This window comes from Cheilinus undulatus, linkage group 15 (assembly GCF_018320785.1).
Source record: "Cheilinus undulatus linkage group 15, ASM1832078v1, whole genome shotgun sequence".
NCBI classification, from domain to species: domain Eukaryota; kingdom Metazoa; phylum Chordata; class Actinopteri; order Labriformes; family Labridae; genus Cheilinus; species Cheilinus undulatus.
In genome coordinates this window covers 7,652,955-7,671,918 of record NC_054879.1, presented here as the reverse complement: position 1 = coordinate 7,671,918, position 18,964 = coordinate 7,652,955, and the positions used below count along the sequence as shown (strand labels likewise).

The following is an 18,964-nucleotide window of genomic DNA, read 5'->3' as shown; positions in this document are numbered from 1 at the left end:
CCAGAAAACAGTAAATTTAATCCCCAGCCTCTGTGTCTCTGCCAGGCAGCTGCACTCTGACAAAAAGCATAATTGAGAAGATGATATGTCTCGTGAGTGGGTATGGCATCAGCTTATTCAACTGACACGCCCACACCATCATAGAGCATATATTACTGCCTCATTTTTCATGATTTTGAAGCTTAATTTTTTATAAACTTAGAGATATTTTTCATGATTTAGATATGGCCTGGTGGTTCATACACGCTTGTCTTTCATACAACAAACCTAAAATACAGATTTATTAAATCACTTTACAGGGACTTTAAACAACAAATCTAAATAAATTAGAAAAATACTGATAATGAAAGAATAAATGACGAAAAAGGACAAAATACTCAACAAATAAGAAAAAAGTTAAATTTTAAGCGCATTGAAAGACGGTTTGAATACAAACACCTGCATACAAACACTTTTGTAATAAAAAAAAGAGCAGATACTGAAACAGCGAAACATTCATAGAAGGAAATAGAAGAACTAGTGTATTTTCAAGTCAGTCCAATTTTTGTCCACCTGCAGTGACTGAGCAGAACCGACTCTTATTTATCTACTGTGGAACTATTTATCTGCCGCAATGTCGACACGGACAACAATACCGACCGGCACGCACTGCGCTTCCGTTGCCCATGACACCGGAACGAAGTTCTGACAGCTGATTCTCCAATCAGTTTATATCCACTCGGAGACCCGAAATAATCATTTTAGAAGTTATTTCCAGTCGGACCTACCTCATATAACCTCCTGCTGGAGTTACAGTCGGCGCATTGAGCGGAGGAGGACAGCTGAGTATGGTGTAGCACGGAGCGCTAGCTCTGAGACAGCAGGTAAAAACAACGTTCAGATAACACACAGGCTAACGGTGGCTAGCCCGGACACTTTCAGGACAACTTTAACGGGCGGCTCAGCTTAACGAAACGGTTTTTTATGCCTTCATGTAGTCATGTAAGAAGAATAACCCTGAACCGAGAGCGAAGTGAAGCTTGGCCATTGTGTTAAGCTAGCCGTGTTTAGCAGTGTTAGCGGTTTGTTATTACGGTTAATTAACGAGTTAAAAAATCTGCAATGACGAGGCACATACTGAACTTACTGCTTATTGTACCTTGGTGGTAATGCTTTGTCCTTTTCGCTTTCTTTCAGTGTTAGAGGAAGTCTTATTTGTTGGAACTGTGTTGAGTGTATTTCTAAGTTAGCTGGGATCACTAAGTTTTCTATTAACTGAATTTGCAAGGGAAATTTAAATAAAACACACACAGTTGAACTCACACTATGTGCTTATATACAGTGATTTTTTGAGGCAGTATATGGCAGAGTGAGTGGCGGAGCCAGTGAGTTCTGATGTGGCACAGCAACAACAAGAAGAAAACACATACTTAGTCTCCATGTATGTAATTTCTATGTCTTGCACATGTTGCACAGCCCCGTAACTACCTTTACTACTATTTGACTTACATCCAGGTAGTCTCTGTCAGTGTTCAACGCCAGGTTGCAGTGACTGACAGCCGGGGCAGGTGGGTGAACCGCAACCTCAGTGACACACATTTTAAGGGATCACTGATACCTGATACACCTCACTCCCTGCCCCTGCTACCCCCAGATGGACTTCCCCTGCTCTCTAACCAGGCAAGAGGTGCAGTGATGCCAGCAAACGTATCCCTCAGTGAAGTTTTAAGACATTTATCTGGACTGGTACTGAAATTATACAACTCTACGTTCTGAGAACAGCAGTAGAGATCAGTGGGATCAGCAAGACTGAACTGCATGACTTTGAATGAATGATGTAAGCAGGGAGTTGTTAGACTCTACATGCTGCATTGGGATTTTTTTTTATTAAATTCAAAGCTGCTTTCACTTTAATTAGAATAATCTGTTATTTTTACTTTTTACACACTTTATTTGTATGAGAATAAAAATATTCACAACACATTGATGCATCATGCTCTCCTGCATTGAAATCCTTTCATCTACTTGCAACAAATGTCTTATTATTCCTATAGAATAAATGCCAAGTCGTCAGCATGCAAAAAACATCACAATTAGCAAGACAAATCCAGGAAGTATGTAAGGAACAGCGAGGCAGGAAGCACCTTAAGGGGTTTGCTGTGGTATGACATAGATTCCTTTGTGATGATGTGCCTATGAAGAGTGAATGCTTTTATCTCTGAGTTTAACAGAGCCATGTCATAGACGAGCACTTCCTGCAGCAGCTGTAGCTGCATCATTAGTAAGAACTCTGGCAGGAGCAGGATGTTGAGTATGCTTTGTCTTCCTGTTACTTTGCAGAGTCTGTTGGATATTATCTAGCAATGCCAAAACGTGACTTACAATCAGGATTGCTGATATTTGTCTCTGTAGATTCATGCTTATACACTTGTTTTTATTGAGGAAAGGGCTTTAATCATGTTTGTTGTGAACTTTTAAATTTTCTGTTGTATAAAACAATAGCATTACTTAATAAACCCTAATGATAAACAGATATTCTGTGGTTTTGGCAGCTCCCAACAGTGACTAATTGACTCATTAAGTCTAGTTTCAAGGAAGGTAATGCCTAAATTGCTCATGAATGTTACTGTAAGGTAGCTGAAAGTGTAGATATTATATTGTAGGTATTTTTATAGAAACTAGGTGCTTGTGCAGTGGAAGCTTTCTGCATTTGGTTTAAAAGATGCCTCGTTTAACAAGACTTAAAATGAATGCTAACACAAGGGCACTTCTAGTTCAGTACTAATTTTTAATAGTTTTAGTACAGATTATTTTCGGTAAGAAATATATGTTTCTAATCATTCCACTGTATTTACTTGTGTAGTAGTAATAAGTTAATTGCTACACTTAATAGAGATGTAACTTAACTTTGCATTGATTTAACATTGTATCAACCAATTTTGGCCCTGTTAACAAACAGACAAATAATGTGACATGAAAGATATCAGAAGTCAAAGTTTATCTGTTTTATCAATCAGCCCGACCGTTTCTCTCTGAGCCTTCCTCAATAACTGTATTTATGGGCCTGGGCGCAATTGAAACCAAACATTTTTTTGATAAGATTGCCTAAAGGTTCAACTTCAATTCTGAGATGTTATAATGACAGAAATCTCATCAGATGAGAACCTAATAAGCACAACATGGAAGCATTGACTCCAGACATGGCCTGTTTATTGTTTATAATAGAGCAGTGAGGATGAGGAGCAGATGTGCTGACATCACAGTACACTAAACGCATGGAGCTTTCTGGAGAGCATTAGTCTGTTAAAGGATGCAGTCTGCACTGCTCTTCACTTGATCAATTGCTAAACTGAGTTGCATTAAAACAGGTGATCAATTGAAGAATTTGCTTCCTGTGGAATTGCTTGTTGCGCTTTCTTTTCCTTGGTTGTGCCCCATTGCTCTCTTTCACTGTGTGCTCATGGAGTGGAGTGTGATGGCAGCCCCAGTCTTTAACAGCTTTTTTCACTCATTATTTCAAAAACAATAATTTTAAGAAAACAGCGATGTAATGCATTATATATAAACTGCTTAAAGTGTAGTTTAAAAGAAAAAGATTTCTGGAGAAGAAGAAGAAATGTGACCAGCGGCATGTCTCATAATATGTGACTTGATTTGTAGGGAATTAGGGCGCAGGTGGCCTAGTGGTTTGAGGCGTGCCCCATGCATGCAGACAGTCCGGGTTCGAATCTGGCATGAGGCCCTTTCCAGCATGTCTCTCCCCCTCTCTCCCCCCTCTTTCCTACTCTATCCACTGTCCTCATCTATCTATATTATAAAGGCACAGAAATGCCCAAGAAATGATACTAAATCTTGATTTGTAGGGAATTGTTCTGAAATCATGCCAAGAAAAATGGACCAACACTCAAAAATCCAGGGTAAAATATAGTTATGCAGCTATGTCTGATGGGTTGTCTTTGAGTCCCCTTGACCAGTCCCTGCTCAAGGCCTGAGGGGTTGAGGATCCTGGCCTGACCTTGTTCTAGACTGTGGGCCATATTAGGCTGGGCCAGAGATTTCTTACAGGGCAGAGGAAGTGACCATTTAGACAGACTCTGATATGAAATGCTGGCCTACTAGAGGTCTATGCAAAGGACATTTGCATCAGCAAAATTGTTATGTTAAACACTGGTTTGGGTACGGCCCTGATTTACACAGACGGTGCATTTCTGGGAAAAAGCATTTGCAATCGGCTAATTTGTTATTTTTCACATCTGTATTGGTATCTGCTCTTATTTTTAGAAGTGGTGCATCTCTTGTAGGAGTAATAGAAGAAGCAGAATCAGTTCCCATCATTTTCCCTGTTTTTCTTTTTCTCAGTACTTAATGCTACCTTAATATTCATTTAAATGTCCTTTTTTTAATTATTTCTAAAGGATCCATACTCTAAACACCCTAAATACACTTGGGTTGAAACTCTGTTTTTTGGGAACTGGTTCAAGTATTAATGCAAACATATTTCACACTACATCATTTTTAAGCAGAACTGAGCTAGGATTTTAAAAAATCCTTTCCTGCATGTATTCTCTTAATTGGACCAGCTTCTTAGTATCTTAATTAACTTATTCTGTGCAGCACCGTTGGGGGCCAGACCCTCTTCGAGAGCGCTGGGTAGAGCCCTCTACCAGTTATTGACATTACAGCTGCAAGAAACTCGCATTCAGAATTTAGGGCTTGATGAATAGATGTGCCCATTTTTTACAATGACATTGCTTCCTTAATGTTTCATGGTCTTTGTGATTGACAGGCATTTAAGGAGCATTGCAGTGCAGCCCAGTGCAGCGTGGGGCAGACCGAGGCAGACCACAGTAGAGGAGCCATGCTTACGTTGGCCAGTAAGCTGAAGAGGGACGATGGAGGAAAGACGGGCCGTGCCTCAGGAGCCTCAGACTCCACCCATAGGGTCTCCATCAGGGACCGTCTCCTTACCAAAGGTAAGTGGGTCATCACCCACTTCATCCAACCCGCAACTTTTCAGTTCAGAGCACATTCATTTATTTAGCAGTGAGAGAATTACCAGCTTATTATTTGACAACTGGCAATGAAGGAAAAGACTGTTACGTCTTGTGTTCCCCCTCATCTGTTCATGCTCATGTTTTAATCTTCCAACTCTTACTTTCTCACCATTTCCACTGACCTCTCTTTATTTCTTTCATCCTCTCTGTGTGTGTTTTTGCTTCTTGGTCCTTGATTTTAATAAAAAGTACCTTTCATTACCTTTTCAAGTAGTTTCCACACACCTACCTTCTTTTTTCTCCTTTGCATTTCAAAGACTTCCTCGTTGAACTCAAACTATTCCATTAATTCCACAAGGGCATTTGGTTTGGAGCAGCTATTAACTAAAAATACAGAAAGAAAGTAACTTGCTTACTCAAATAAATCATAAACAGATCTAGAATGTATTTAAAGGTGCACATAAAAATAGACAAAGAGTTACATTTACAGGCTGCTTTGGGGTTACACATGTACCTGAGAACTTTCAGGATTGGCAGTTTGTTCAATGAAAGATGGATTCCCCTGGGCCCTGCCCTCTGGTTCTTTCTTTCATTTCCTATAAACTCTGACAACCCTTTAAAAATGTTACTTGCATCCTTTAAATGTTCAGTTCTCTGTCCTGTGAATTTATTCCCTTATGTAATCATGACATCTAGTAATCATATTTTGAATGGGAGAAATGGAAGAGGGGTGCTCTGTATTGTGAACGTTTGCTGACTGTGGGGTGCATTGTTTTGCCTCTTTGTTGATCAAGGTTGAAGCATAACATTTAAAACATGGATATTATTAATGCACAACTGTCTCCACTTTGTAAAACAAGCTCTGTTGAGTGAGGAAAGTACAGGAAACTTGGGAAGATCTTCCTGTCTGACACTCCTGTTATGTTGTCATCTCCTTCTTTCCTTATTCCTTGCCCATGTCAACATAAGGTACAGAAAGGAAAGTAGGCACAGGGCCAGAAGCTGCACTGTTCCTTCATGTGGTGTCACTCACAGGCTGTTAGGACACTACAGTGGGAATCAGTGTCATTAAGGCTGATTTTGTCTCTAATGCTTGCTCACATCAGGGGCAGTCAGGACATGCTATTATGGGACATGTACTTTAGTAATCAGTGCCACAGCTTCATGATTGCTCATACTGACTTTTTTACATCATTTTTTTCATTTCTATGCTCTAAATTTCACACAGTGAGGGACAAAAGCCATAAATATTGCTCCACTGGGCTTGCAGTGCAACTCACAAAGCATGCTAGTATCACTTGCAGCCAGAATTTGGAAGGCCCCTTTTAACACCATTCCTCACTGATAACATTTGTATATGCAATGGAAACTAAGGGTGCACAATATTATTGGTGTAATAACGGTATTGGCAGGTACTAGCTTAAAACCGTAATATTGTGTCAGCAGATATGAAAATTTCTGCAGATATTAAAAAGCAATTTTGGCTATAAAAATCGTCCTGTTTCAGCTGTAAATATTGGCAGTATAAACTAATACGTTTGTGGTGTTTTACACTGGAACAATAGACTGACTTCAGCTAAAGTCTTTTTTTTGATTCATCATCATTCCTTACACTTTAAAGTGTGTTTTCAGGACTATGATTTGTTAATTTGTTCCTCCTTAAACTTTTAACTGTGTGTTTTAAGGACTAAACTTTTAGGTTGGAACTACATTTAAATATAAGGTATCTGTCAAATAATTTGGTAAATATTGGCATATTTGATATCAGCAAAAATTAAATATCGACTGTCCTTAAAGGAAAAGTTCATTTATGTAGTAACTGTACCTTATGGAGAGCAGTTTGGAAAAAAAAAGTCCTCAGTTCAAAAGAAGAAGTGAGCTGTGAAGGCTGGTGGGCTGAGTAGCGGGCCTGGTCTCTACTCAGCCTGGAATGTAGCGCATGTAAAGCACAGTTCAGACCAAAGATTTGCAACAGGATGGGTTGAAACTTGCAACTGCTTGGGATGGTCCGTTCTGCAAAATCCAAAAAATGACCAGTCCACACCAAGAGGAGACCATCTATCATTTCCACTGCAACAACTCTCACAGTCACTCAGTTTAAAGTATTCATTTCTCTAATTACTGCATATTAAATCTGTCTTTATGAAAAAGACACTACTGCACATTTACTGTTTTTCCTCATTATATTAGATTATATACAGGTGCACAAGAGTGATTCATGACTAAATCCCCTTTGCTGTCACCATCTTTTGGTGGCAGCACAGTTTCATGGCACATATAAACACAAACTACTTAGCTCAGTTGTATTATAATAAAGATATCTGCTGAGAGTAATCAGTTTTCCACAGATAATTATCTACCACAGCCTTGAATTTATCATGTATTTGCTCATATAGCGCCTCACATCCTGCTTACATGCACAGCTGATGGAGGAGACAGACATGTTTACTGGCTGAAGTTTCTGTGTGAATAATTAAAAAAAGGTGTAATAATTTTTGGGATTGTGGTTGTTTCTATGTAGGCGTTACTAAAAGGAGGTTAAGGGACAGAGTGGCTGAGTACAAGTGTGCCCTTTGGACTGGTTAGAATTGTTCAGTGCTCAGTGGGTATCCCATCTAAATAAAGGTAAAAGTGAACCCCCCCTCCCAAATCTTAAAAATATGAAAGAATTTCCTAAGGCCAAACTCTACATAAAACCCTTACATTGGTAGCAGTAGAACCCTAAGAGTATCAGGTACTCAAGTCCCCAGCTCTGATGTAAGGGCTGGAGATAAAAAAGAAGCTGCGAACCGAGAGAATAATGTTGGATTCATGCCCTCAAAGGCAGCAGATTCTCTGACCTTCCATCTCTTTCATACAATCTTTTCCATTTGTTCCATGCTGGCTTTTTGAGAAGAGTACTTGTACTAATTACAGGCAGTTGTTGGTTCAAGAGTAACACAGTGATAGCTTCGAGGAAGCAGTTAAATAGCCGACCTTATGCTTTGACCTCCATGAGGAAGGGGAGAAGTGAAACCAAGTAGCCAGTCATTACACCCTGCAAGACTCTGAGGATGTGTTTGTATGCATGACAATGGAAAATTCTTTGCATGACTCACCAGAACAACAACACGAGTTACCCAGAGAGACAGCCCACCTCCCCTTGTCTATTTGTGTAGTGTTAAAAAGCTAACACAAATATGGAGCGAAGTGTGTGGAGTGTGTCAGTATGAGTAAACAAAACGGAGAAAGTTGCTTTAAAAAACAGCCACATTTAACCCAGAAGCACTGCAACCTCAACAACTTCGTTTTTTTCATATCATCACATTTGTTCTCTTCTTCCCTCTCTCTTTTTCTCTTCATTTTGTTACTGACTAATAGACTCTTTTTGCTCAGTTGCACTAGACAATTCATTTTACAACTAGCATTTTAGAAATTATGTTTCTCTACTGAGCAATGTTCCTCAATGATTGGGTGGCATTTTATTGCCTTTTCTTAATGAGTGTGACGCTGTCAGCTGTCAGTGTTTTTGGATCTTACATATTGCTGTTTGTCTGTGGCTCTTAGTTTCACAGTTTCTTTGCTCCTTAGAATTAATCTCCTTTTTTTCCTCTCTACAGAAGTTGCAGAACTTGAAGCCAATCTCCCTAGTAAGTATGCTTCACATTCTCACATACACTGATCTCATGTTTGCATGCCATCTTTTTCTCGTCCTTACGTTGTAAATGTTCAAGCTGATTAATACCAAAGTTACTTGTGGAGTCCCTCTGATATAATGACATTATGTTTCATATTTCTCAGAAATGCTTGATATTATTTCAAGCTTTTACGAATATTTAGTCTTGTTGCAAAAGATGCAACAGAGCAAATGTAAATAGTTGATCTGCAGCAGATGGCATAAAGGCTGTTTGCAGTACTTCAAATTAAAATTACTTTAAAATACGTGAGCCCAAGAGAGGAGGAGAAAGTGCACAGGAGAAAACTGGCTGCTGGTGAAAATGTACTATTTATAAAATCAATTTTTGGCCGCCTTGAATCAGTTCAGAACCGTAGAATCTTTTTTTTTTTTTTTTAAGATTTATTTTTGGCCTTTGTGCCTTTATTAGATAGGACAGTGGACAGAGTTGGAAACAGGGAGGAGAGCGGGGAGAGACACACAGGAAACAGTGCCACGGGCCAGACTCGAACCCGGGTCGCCTGCGCACAACCACCCGACCACCGGCGTGCCCCCAGAACCGTAGAATCTTAACATTTGCAATTATGGAATGCTTCATTTTATTCCAGTACCTCTACTTTGCAGAGCCAGGAGCTTTTCAGCCAGAGTCTGACCACTTAATCTTTATATTATTCTCTGTTAAGTCTGTTTACAGTAAAACAGGCTTTATGATGTTTGCTCCCAGCTTCACTGAATAAATGTTGCTTTGTTAAGCTGGAAATGAACCATAATCCTGATTATAAACAAATTCTCTGTGAGCCTGGGATTAGTGTCATGCTTGCTTTACTTCTTGAGTTAGGGTTTACTTTGTTCAAGCAGGCTGAGAGAATTTAAACTCCGTTTCTGGTTTTGAAATGACAGTATATCAGAATGTTATCAGTCTATAATCTGATTGTTGTTATGCATAAAGGCATTAAATACATTTGTGTGATCTGAGCTCACAGATGAGGACCATGTGGCTCACACTAGAAAGTAACTGGAATATGAAACACATCCCAACAAGGACATTTTAGTAAGACGTCATTGGCAAAAATATTATAAGCTCATAGAGAGCTGGCCAAAAGAGGTGGCCTGCATTTGCAGTGGGTAAATAGAATAGCTTTAAGTGACTGACGAGGTGGAGTAAGGTCACTGAAACCATGCAGGTCATCTGATCTGTGCCTCATTAGCAGTAGCTATGATGGAGCATGGTTCTGTTTTAAGTGTTCTTCGGATTTTATGAGGCTTCAGCACTATTCTTTATGGAAACCTGGCTTTGTGCCGTACGTCTGGACTTGCTGAATGCCACTGATGGATTTTCACCATTAAGAGCCAGCAGGAATTCAGGAAAAAGGAGGGAGGGATCTGTTTGTATATAAACCAAATAAGCTGTGGTGTTCTCAGTAAACTATGAAGAAAAGGAAGGAAATGACCCAATAAAAGCATTCTTTAAAGAGAAGAGCCTTTTCAAAGCATCGAGTGAATCCCTAGAATTCATTGTTTAAAGATTATTTTAGAAAGTAAAAAGTTGCATCTCCTTATAAACAGCTGGAGAACCAGGTGATAAGCACAGAAATGCACTAACAACCACTAGCTCTTTTGAAATGTGAGGGTATTTGAGTGTCTGTCAGCATTCTTTTGTGATGTTGGTATTAATGATCACTCTTAAAACAACAGTGCTTAAAGGTTTCATTAATTTCAACTGTTATCAATAGCTAGTCATTTGTTGAATGTAATTTTTTCTGCAGATTCTAAAGTGATTTCCTTGCAGCTGGTTTATCGGTGCACAGTTATGAAGAGAACTGAGTGCGCAGAGACTGATTTAATTCAGAACAAACTAAAAATATTAACGGTCCACAATGGTGAAAAGTACTGAGGCAATATTAAGTGTTCCACTCAGAGAGGTGGCTCCCATCTCTCAGGTGATGTTCAGAATATTGCTATGAGTGCAGTACATGCCTTTAAACACTAGGGGGAAACATGGTGCCACAGGGAGTCCTGAGGCAGGGCTCCTGCAGTCCAGTATGGAGAGTGTGTGTGTATTATGTCTTAGAAGGTGGCAAATGAAAACTCACTGCATGTTTTTCTTAATAGCATTATTTGACATTGAGGAAAGTTTTTAAAAGTGTCTGTATTCTTTCACACTTCTGTCTCTGACAACATCTTGCAGCAGTGGTGTCTAACATTTGTCTCATCACTTGTTCTTGCTCAGGTACATGCAAAGCCAATTTCCCAGATGAGGACAAACTGCATCATTTTCAGCTGGCAGTGTCTCCTGGTAAGAAATTTTGTGTCCGTTCTTACATTAATAATCGCTTTCGTAATAAAACACAGCAAAAAGTCACAACTAATGTCGTTTTAGCTTTCATCTTGACAGTGTTACCAATGCATACACTTTCTTTTGACTGGAATGTGTTTTAAATGTCACATTTAAGTTGTTATCTCTGAAGAGTATTACTCTTTAAATATTCTTGTGTAGTTTAGAGGTACAGTACGGTTGTGATTTTGTGTTGCTAAAGCCAGAAAAAGCCTCCCATCTTGTTCTACTGAGGTCTTGCTCTAACAAAAATAAAATCCCCCCAAAAATTGATGATTCAGCTAGCACAGAAAACCATGAGCCAACTTAAATTGTGTCTATTTTATGGACTCTCTGCACTTTTTCGTTTTACCCAGGGTGATGCAGAGGCTACAGTAGTGCAGGCTTTAGCTTGACAATGGAATTTGATTGAGTTCAATGCGTTTAAATTGTCAACTGTAAATTCCTCAGTCAGTAAAAGCTGATGCCAAATTAGAAATAAAATTGGACCTCAATTCTATGGGTATAAAGTACAAGTCTAAATGATCTTAAGCCTCCAGTCTGTACTTGAGCGGCACCCACTGCTTTCTCATTCTTTACCATCACACTTCCAGAAGAATGCAATTCTGTGTGAGTGGATTGTTTGCGTGAGGAGGCTGTTTGGTGTGATGGAATGGGGTCTGCAATTTTTAGTGATGCTATAGTGTGTGAGTCCTATAGAGCTACTTTAAAGTATCACTCCAGTTGTCGCTGTATTTTACATTCATTACTCCACAAGTCCAATCTGCTTGCTCAGCAGCGTTTCCAGCTAAGCAGGCTACCTGTCGAATGCTGTGCACACCGAACATGCTGGTGTGGAATTACTCATGTCTCTGGGGGCTCTTTTACTTCTCATTTCCTTTTCTGTCTGTCACATCGCACACACAAAAACATGCACACACTTTCTCTATGTCATCGAGCCTAAAGTTTCCTGTTTCCTTTTGTCTGTCATAGAATGAAACCTTCCCTCATTTCTAGTTTAAAATACAAAATAGAGAATACAAAACAAAAGACAGAAAAAGACAAAACAACTAGCCTATGTGTGTTTCTTTTTTTAAAGTTCAGTAGTAGAAGTAGGGAGGATATATGCAGGTAATTAAGGAAATTTAAAAAATAGGCCAAGTTTTGGTGTGGGCACTAAAAAAAGATGTCATTTAGGAAAGTAAGATGTAGACAGACTATTTCATACGCCGCTGAGACATTGCCAGATTCTTCTTTATCTGACTGCTGACATAAATGTCAGCTATTTTCCTGAAGACAATTTCAGTTTTGTATTTCTGTCTTAATGTGTTTGTCTTAACTACTTACCAGCATGGACAATTTCTCACCATCTTCTTCTATTGTTCAAAATTGAAGCCAAAATAATAAGACAATGGGCGCTGACATATTTTATGGTATCATTCATAGGTGTAGCACAGGGGAGGAAAGGGTACTGATTACCCAGGCTCACTGTAGGGAGGTGAAGCCTGCAATGAAAAGTGTATTTTTATTTTTATTTATTAGTTATCGGTTATTCAATCAAAGCAGCTAAATTAATTGGTCAACAGACTGAAATTTGCATAGTGTGGGCAGTGGTTGTGTGTTGTAAGTGATTCAGACGCACAGTATGAGTTGACATTCTGCCATGACTGTCGTATGGTCAGCTTGAAATCACACAGTGTATGCCCGGCTTAAGAGCTTTCATTTCTGATTAGTTTTTTCTTTTGTCTTTATAGTCCCATGACTTTTTTTAAATTCCAGTGACATTACTGCAGCATACCTATTCTTAAAGCCTAGGTTGTCCTAAAAAAAGGATGTTTTTAGCTTGACTGTGCACCACAGGGTTAATGTGATGGTTTTCAAGACAAAAGGTGCAGACACAGTAGTTAAAAAATAGCTTAGGACTCAGAGGGTTGGGAAAGGGCAGAGCCTTTGAACAAAAACTCGGAGGGTGATTGGATGAACGTTCTGTCTGTAACATCTTTACAGGCCAATCAGAACAACAAAATACGTGATGTAGCGTCGCTGCTACTGACCTGTGCCCCTACTGAAGGAGTAAACTCCATATAGAACTGAATATCGCAAACCATGGCGACTGTAGACATCTCAGTAAACGGCTTTTGTCGTTTTTGAAAAGAAAACAACTCACTGCTGTTCTTTGTTCTTCTTTTAACGAAGAAATGTCGTCAAGTTCTGATAAAACTGATGCTTTAGCAGCATCCACACTAATGTCTTCTGCCATAAGTGCACCGGCCCCTTGTTGCTGCTCGCTTACGTCATGACTCCACCATGGCCAAAAGTACTGGCCCTCATCGCTGATTGGTCCTGTCACTTTCTGACCAGGCCAAAACGGTTTAGACGGGAGCTTTGCAAGATGGATTCGCTCGTAAGAAACACGGAAACAGACGTATCCATCTGCTGTTACTGTATTACAGTATACCTACAGAAGTACGCAACCTGAGACACACTCATTGTGTTTGAAAAAAAATATAGGCCCATTCTTAATTCAGCAAAACATTTAAGAAACAATGGAACAGTGGCTACAAAAGGCAGAAACATCTTCAAAATGGGCCTGTGATGAAAGTCATCACATTTTGTCATATACAGTTAAACAATGTCTTAACTTTTCCAGAAATAGGTTTGTACCATTGTTTTATTTTAGACTTTTAATACTGTCACAATGAACGTGCCATGGTTGATGGTGCCAGAAGGACTGGCCTGAGTTTTTGAGATACTGCTGATATACTGGTATTTTCACACACAATCACTCACAGAGAATGGTCCAAAAAAGAGAAAATATCCAGTGAGTGTCAGTTTTCTAGGCCAGAATGACCTGGTGAAATCAAAAAATAATGATCAGACTTGTTTGAGCTGATAGAAAGGAAAGAGTTAACCCCCCTTCAAACTGAAGAGCATCTCTGAATGAGCAACATGAAACACACGGGCTGCAGCAGTGGAAGACCACACTGGGTGCTACTTCTGTAAGCTAAGAACACATGGCTCACCAAAACAAGACAACAGAAGATTAAAAAAATGTAGCCTGGTCCGATGAGTCTCTATTTCTGCTGAAACCTTCAAATGGTTGGGTGAAAATCTGGCATGGATAGCCTGGATTCCCTGTTTTCATGCTTGGTTTGAACTTCCGAAGATTCTATTGACTAAATGCATTGGTTGCTGATTAGATATTTGCATCAATGAGTAGTTGAACAGATGTACCTAATGTAGAGCTTAGGTAGATTGTGTTCACATACTATTAGATAATTTTTGGAATAATCAGTAGAATATTTGATAATGTTTATTGTTGAGATTAGCTCCTGGAAGTTTGCTTTACTTTTTCTGTTTCTTATTTACAAGTCTTTGTTTACACAGTAGAATAGAATTTAAGCTCTCTACTTCCTAAATGCACAAAGGCACATTTCTCTGCAGTAGCATCAAAAGATGAATTTGAAAGGATGTCTCTTGTAAACTTGCTGTATCAGTTTTATGTCAGCTATAATTATGATATCTTTATGTTCATAAGTGGTGATTGTACAGAGAGTTTTCCATTTATTCTATACTTTGTTTGTGTGTGTGTCACTGCAATTGATTGCAGGGTATGTGTGTGAGTCACTGATTCATCCATCTCCCTGCCACCCGAGTAGGCAGTGTAACTCCAGCTAAGTTTCCACAAAGGCCTTTGTAAGCAAAATCTGCAGAGAAAAGCAAAGATCAGCAATTAGAGCAAGCTTTGGTGTCGTGTTCTCTGAGAGGTGTTGAAAAAGAAGACTCAGTGTTCAGGTAAAGACTCGCTGTATTATTTAAAAGCATCTTCTTTTACGTCGAACACGCACAAAACCAGATGCACATGTCCATCTCTGCTTTTCACTTCCTTTTACAGGCTCATTTTCTTTCTGTATCCGTCCTTGTTAAATCACCCCTACTCTTTTGTGTTCATCTTACCTGATGTTAGGAAATTCTCATTTTTGATACAAAATCAAGAGTTTTCAGCTGTCAATGTCGTGTGCACGAAAGGCCCCTTGCCGCAACTGCTTAGTTTTTTGGCAGTGAAAATAGATCCACTTTTGGGTCTGTGCCCCACATGTGAATGTGTCTTCTCCTTCAGTGACCAATCACAATCAAGAAGTTTCAGAACTAATAATATCAGCTTTGTCAATAGCAATGGTGGGGGGAAAAACAATCTGAGGATTTACTTTTAGATATACAGCTGCTGCAAATGCCGGAAAAGAATTTCTTTGAATTGTTTTCATATGGTCTTCAATATTGTATGCATGGGGTTATGTAAAAAAGACACACTTTTGGTACTTCTGAGGAAAACAGAAGTCAACTTTTGCAACCTACCACCTGCATGTTGGTTAGAAGAACGGCTGCAACAAATGATGATTTCAATCATCATGAATCGGATTATTATTTTCTCAACAGCTTGAATGTCTATATTCTTCAAACTAAAAGAAAACATTTTTTGAGTTCTGTTAGATTAAATAACTTCATGCCACAGACTAAACACAAAAAAATAATAAATCATTTTAAAAAATTAAAATAATATTTTTTATGTTATTACTTTGCTGCCTTCCTTACAAACATACATAAACACTTTAAGATCATACTAATGACAACAGTCTGAGGATATGGTTTGAATGAAAGACTCTTATAGTGCACCAACTGATACATCGATATACATTGATGAATCGTTAAACCTCTAGAAGGCATGTTGTCAGTATGTTAGACACAGCGTGCTGCTAATGCTAACAGTGCAGAATAAGAGCCACACGTCCTCCAGCTGCATCTGTTGAAGATGTAGCATGAAGGAAATTACAAGCTTGCTGGGCTCAGACTGTCTGCTGTCAAAAATGCACTCATGATTTAATAAAGGAGGTTTTAGAATATGGATTATTGAAAATTTTGAATGGATTCAGAATCATAGAAATAAATGTAAGCAAGTTTAACATTAATTTTACTGCACCTCCAGTGATCACTACTGGTTTAAAAGAATAAAGTGCAGCCATGGACACAGGTTCCTATTTGGAACTACTTCTAAAAGTTTGGGATCCAAAGCTTCATGTTTGAATGATAAATATGCATAAATCCAAGTTAACTTCAGTTTCTTCTCATAAGCTGGTATAACAGAAGGATGTTCTGTAGACATAAGCTACAGTTTATTACTGTGAAGTCTGTGAATCAAATTTCTAGTTCTTAGCGTCACTTTAGATTTTGCAAGATAACTTTAGCAGTAAGTGATTTATTTAGTTATCTTGGTTATTGTTTTTGGGAAAGTATTCTCCTATGGTATCTGATGTTCCTTTTTTCTTAACAATGAAGCACTTCTCTTTTACAATCCAAGTTTCAGTGATTTATCATCACTCTGACATTAACAGCGATGAAGACATCACTACTGAAGATGTTGAATAGTTCATGTCATCAGTTAATTTCTACCTGCAGCAGCTACAGCTGTGTGTAATGATTGTAATGATTGACCTTTGCTGTTATGGTGCAGGTGGTTTGTTTGACATTTGATGCAAGATGCAGAACCCTGAATGCATGAATTCGTATGTATTTTTGCATCTGAAGGCTCCTTACTATCACTTAGTATTGCAGTAGACATGCATGTGAAGGATCAGATGTTGACATGTAGTGTAAAGCTCTTTAAGTGTCTGGAAGACTACACCACTGAAACATGGTCAAGTACAGCACGTATCCATTTGCAAACAGTGTTTAAAATCACCCTTTACATCCGTCTGGGGCGACTGTGTGAGTGTAAATGTTACCTGAGTACCCAGTAGGGCTGAATGATTTGGGAAAAATAATGTAATTGCAATTTTTTCTCTTTTAAGTTCCTCATCTTAATGTGTTTCTCAAAAAAAACAATAAATCCTTCTATATTGTAGCAAACAAAATCTGGTACATTAAATGAAGGATGAACATTTTTTAAAAAATATCTACTTGCAATTATTTTGACTCATTGCAAATTTAATATAAATTGTTGTATTGAAAGGAATGATTTTATGCCATCCATCCATCCATCCATCCATCCATCCATCCATCCACCTTCTTCCATTATCCAAGGTCAGGTCGCGGGGGCAGCAGCTTAAGCAGGGAAGCCCAGACTTCCCTCTCCCTGGCTACTTTGTCCTGCTCTTCCCGGGGGGATCCCGGTGTGTCCTAGGTCTTCCCGGGGCATCCTCCTGGTGGGATCTGCCCAGAACACCTCACCAGGGAGGCGTCCAGGAGGCATCTGGACCAGATGCCTGAGCCACCTCATCTGGCTCCTCTCAATGCGGAGGAGCAGCGGCTCTACTCCGAGTCCCTCCTGGATGGCCGAGCTTCTCACCCTATCTCTAAGGGTGAGCCCAGGCACCCTGCGGAGGAAACTAATCTCAGCCACATGTATCTGCAGTCTCGTTCTTTCGGTCTCTACCCACAAGCTCGTGACCATAGGTGAGGGTAGGAACGTAGATCGACTGGTAAATCAAGAGCTTCACCTTTCGACTCAGCTCTTTCTTCACGACAACAGACTGATGTAGAGACCGCATCACTGCCGACTCTGCACCGATCCGCCTGTCGATCTCCTGCTCCATTCTTCCCTCACTCGTGAACAAGACCCTGAGATTTTATATCTTTCTGATTTTAAATAAAACAAACACATTCAAAACAAGGAAAGCGTTGGACTTTTTTACCCTTGAATGTTTGTATGATGTGTAGAGCATCATGCAAACACGTTCTCTGCCTCAAAAAAACTGTATTTAACTGGTATTTTAAAACACATTTCAGACCCAAAAAATACTACACACTCTGTAATTTGAAAATTGAGGTAGAAAATATTGTGATTTAATCTAGATTTGGATGAATTCCCCAGCCCTAGTAACCAGAGAGACAGTCATTGAGATTTAAAAAAAAGAAACAGACTCCGCTACCCACAAGTTTCTTAATCTTAGACTATTTTCACATTTGCACTCTTGAGAATTTCTAGAAAATTATTGGTGCCCCTGAAATCCTGATTTACTCTTTCACACATATTTCTCACAGCAGGGGTCTCTTGAGGCAAGACAGAACAGAATAAAATGACATGGAAGAGGCGGACATAACAGAGTCTGCGTTATACCTGAAATGCAACTATTTGTCTTAATATCAAAGCTTCTTGCTGTTAGTTAGAATCACATTATTACAAAAGAGCAGAAGAAAATAATGCAGCAGTGTAATCAAGTTTGCACTGGCAGCATGCATACAGTATATCCAGGCTATCTAATTGGAGGCCCGGGGCCGGTTAAGGCCTGCAAGGTCATTCTTCATGGCTTTTCCTTTTTCTATTTATGCTTAAAGATGACCCACATAAGTTTATATAATAAAATGATGTTTATTTATATGATCATTGGCCACATTTATTTCCTTATTTTCACACTGTTGCAGTTATCCTTGTTTTCACATCTCCTCTCATTCATGCCTAATAATGCCACTGTTTTCCACTGTGGCATCTCAGCATTGTATTTCAGCACTCCTTGCAAGCACGTAACCCACTGAGCCAGGCAAATTGTCTCCTCTTGTCAAAAAAAAAAACGATACAGAGAATAGATAGTTCAGTATTGAATGCATGAAGAGGTTCGTGTTTTTACCTGTTTATGCAAGGTCTGTGTGCTTTCTCTTCAATGAGTGCATGTTACTGTGCAAGTATGAAGGCATTTTAAGACATCTTGTGCTCCCATTATCTATGATTTTTGCTCCTGAAGACTTTTGGGCTGACCTCAACTCCAGAGCAATGACATAGCACCCTTTTCCAGGCTTGTATAGAACAAGAGAGAGCTACATCAGCATCACTTGCATGGATTTAAGGCAAAAAAGAAAAAGTCATTTACAACTGCAAGGACTGCCAAGACATGCGTGCATCAGCTGAGGGGGTTGTTGTAGATGAAAAATATCCAAACCAGCTTGATTGATTGATTGGAGCTATAAAAATGATAACACATACTGTTAAACCATGGAATGTTTCAGAAGCCCCTCATATGGGATCTTTTT

At 39.1% G+C, this 18,964-nt stretch overlaps 1 protein-coding gene across 2 annotated transcripts in view; it reads left to right on the top strand.

The window, feature by feature from the left end:
- Positions 1 to 644: 644 nt before the first annotated feature.
- ube2f (ubiquitin-conjugating enzyme E2F (putative)) overlaps positions 645 to 18,964 on the top strand; it is a 77,782-nt gene continuing 59,462 nt past the window's right edge. The window contains exons 1-5 of one of the 2 annotated variants that reach the window (XM_041807122.1): positions 645 to 863; positions 1,495 to 1,547; positions 4,766 to 4,952; positions 8,573 to 8,602; positions 10,859 to 10,924. In XM_041807122.1, coding sequence (XP_041663056.1) covers positions 4,838 to 4,952; positions 8,573 to 8,602; positions 10,859 to 10,924 — 211 coding nt within the window. In that variant the 5' untranslated portion in view covers positions 645 to 863; positions 1,495 to 1,547; positions 4,766 to 4,837. The remainder of the gene's footprint in view (positions 864 to 1,494; positions 1,548 to 4,765; positions 4,953 to 8,572; positions 8,603 to 10,858; positions 10,925 to 18,964) is intronic. The other variant, XM_041807121.1, reaches the window with a different exon arrangement.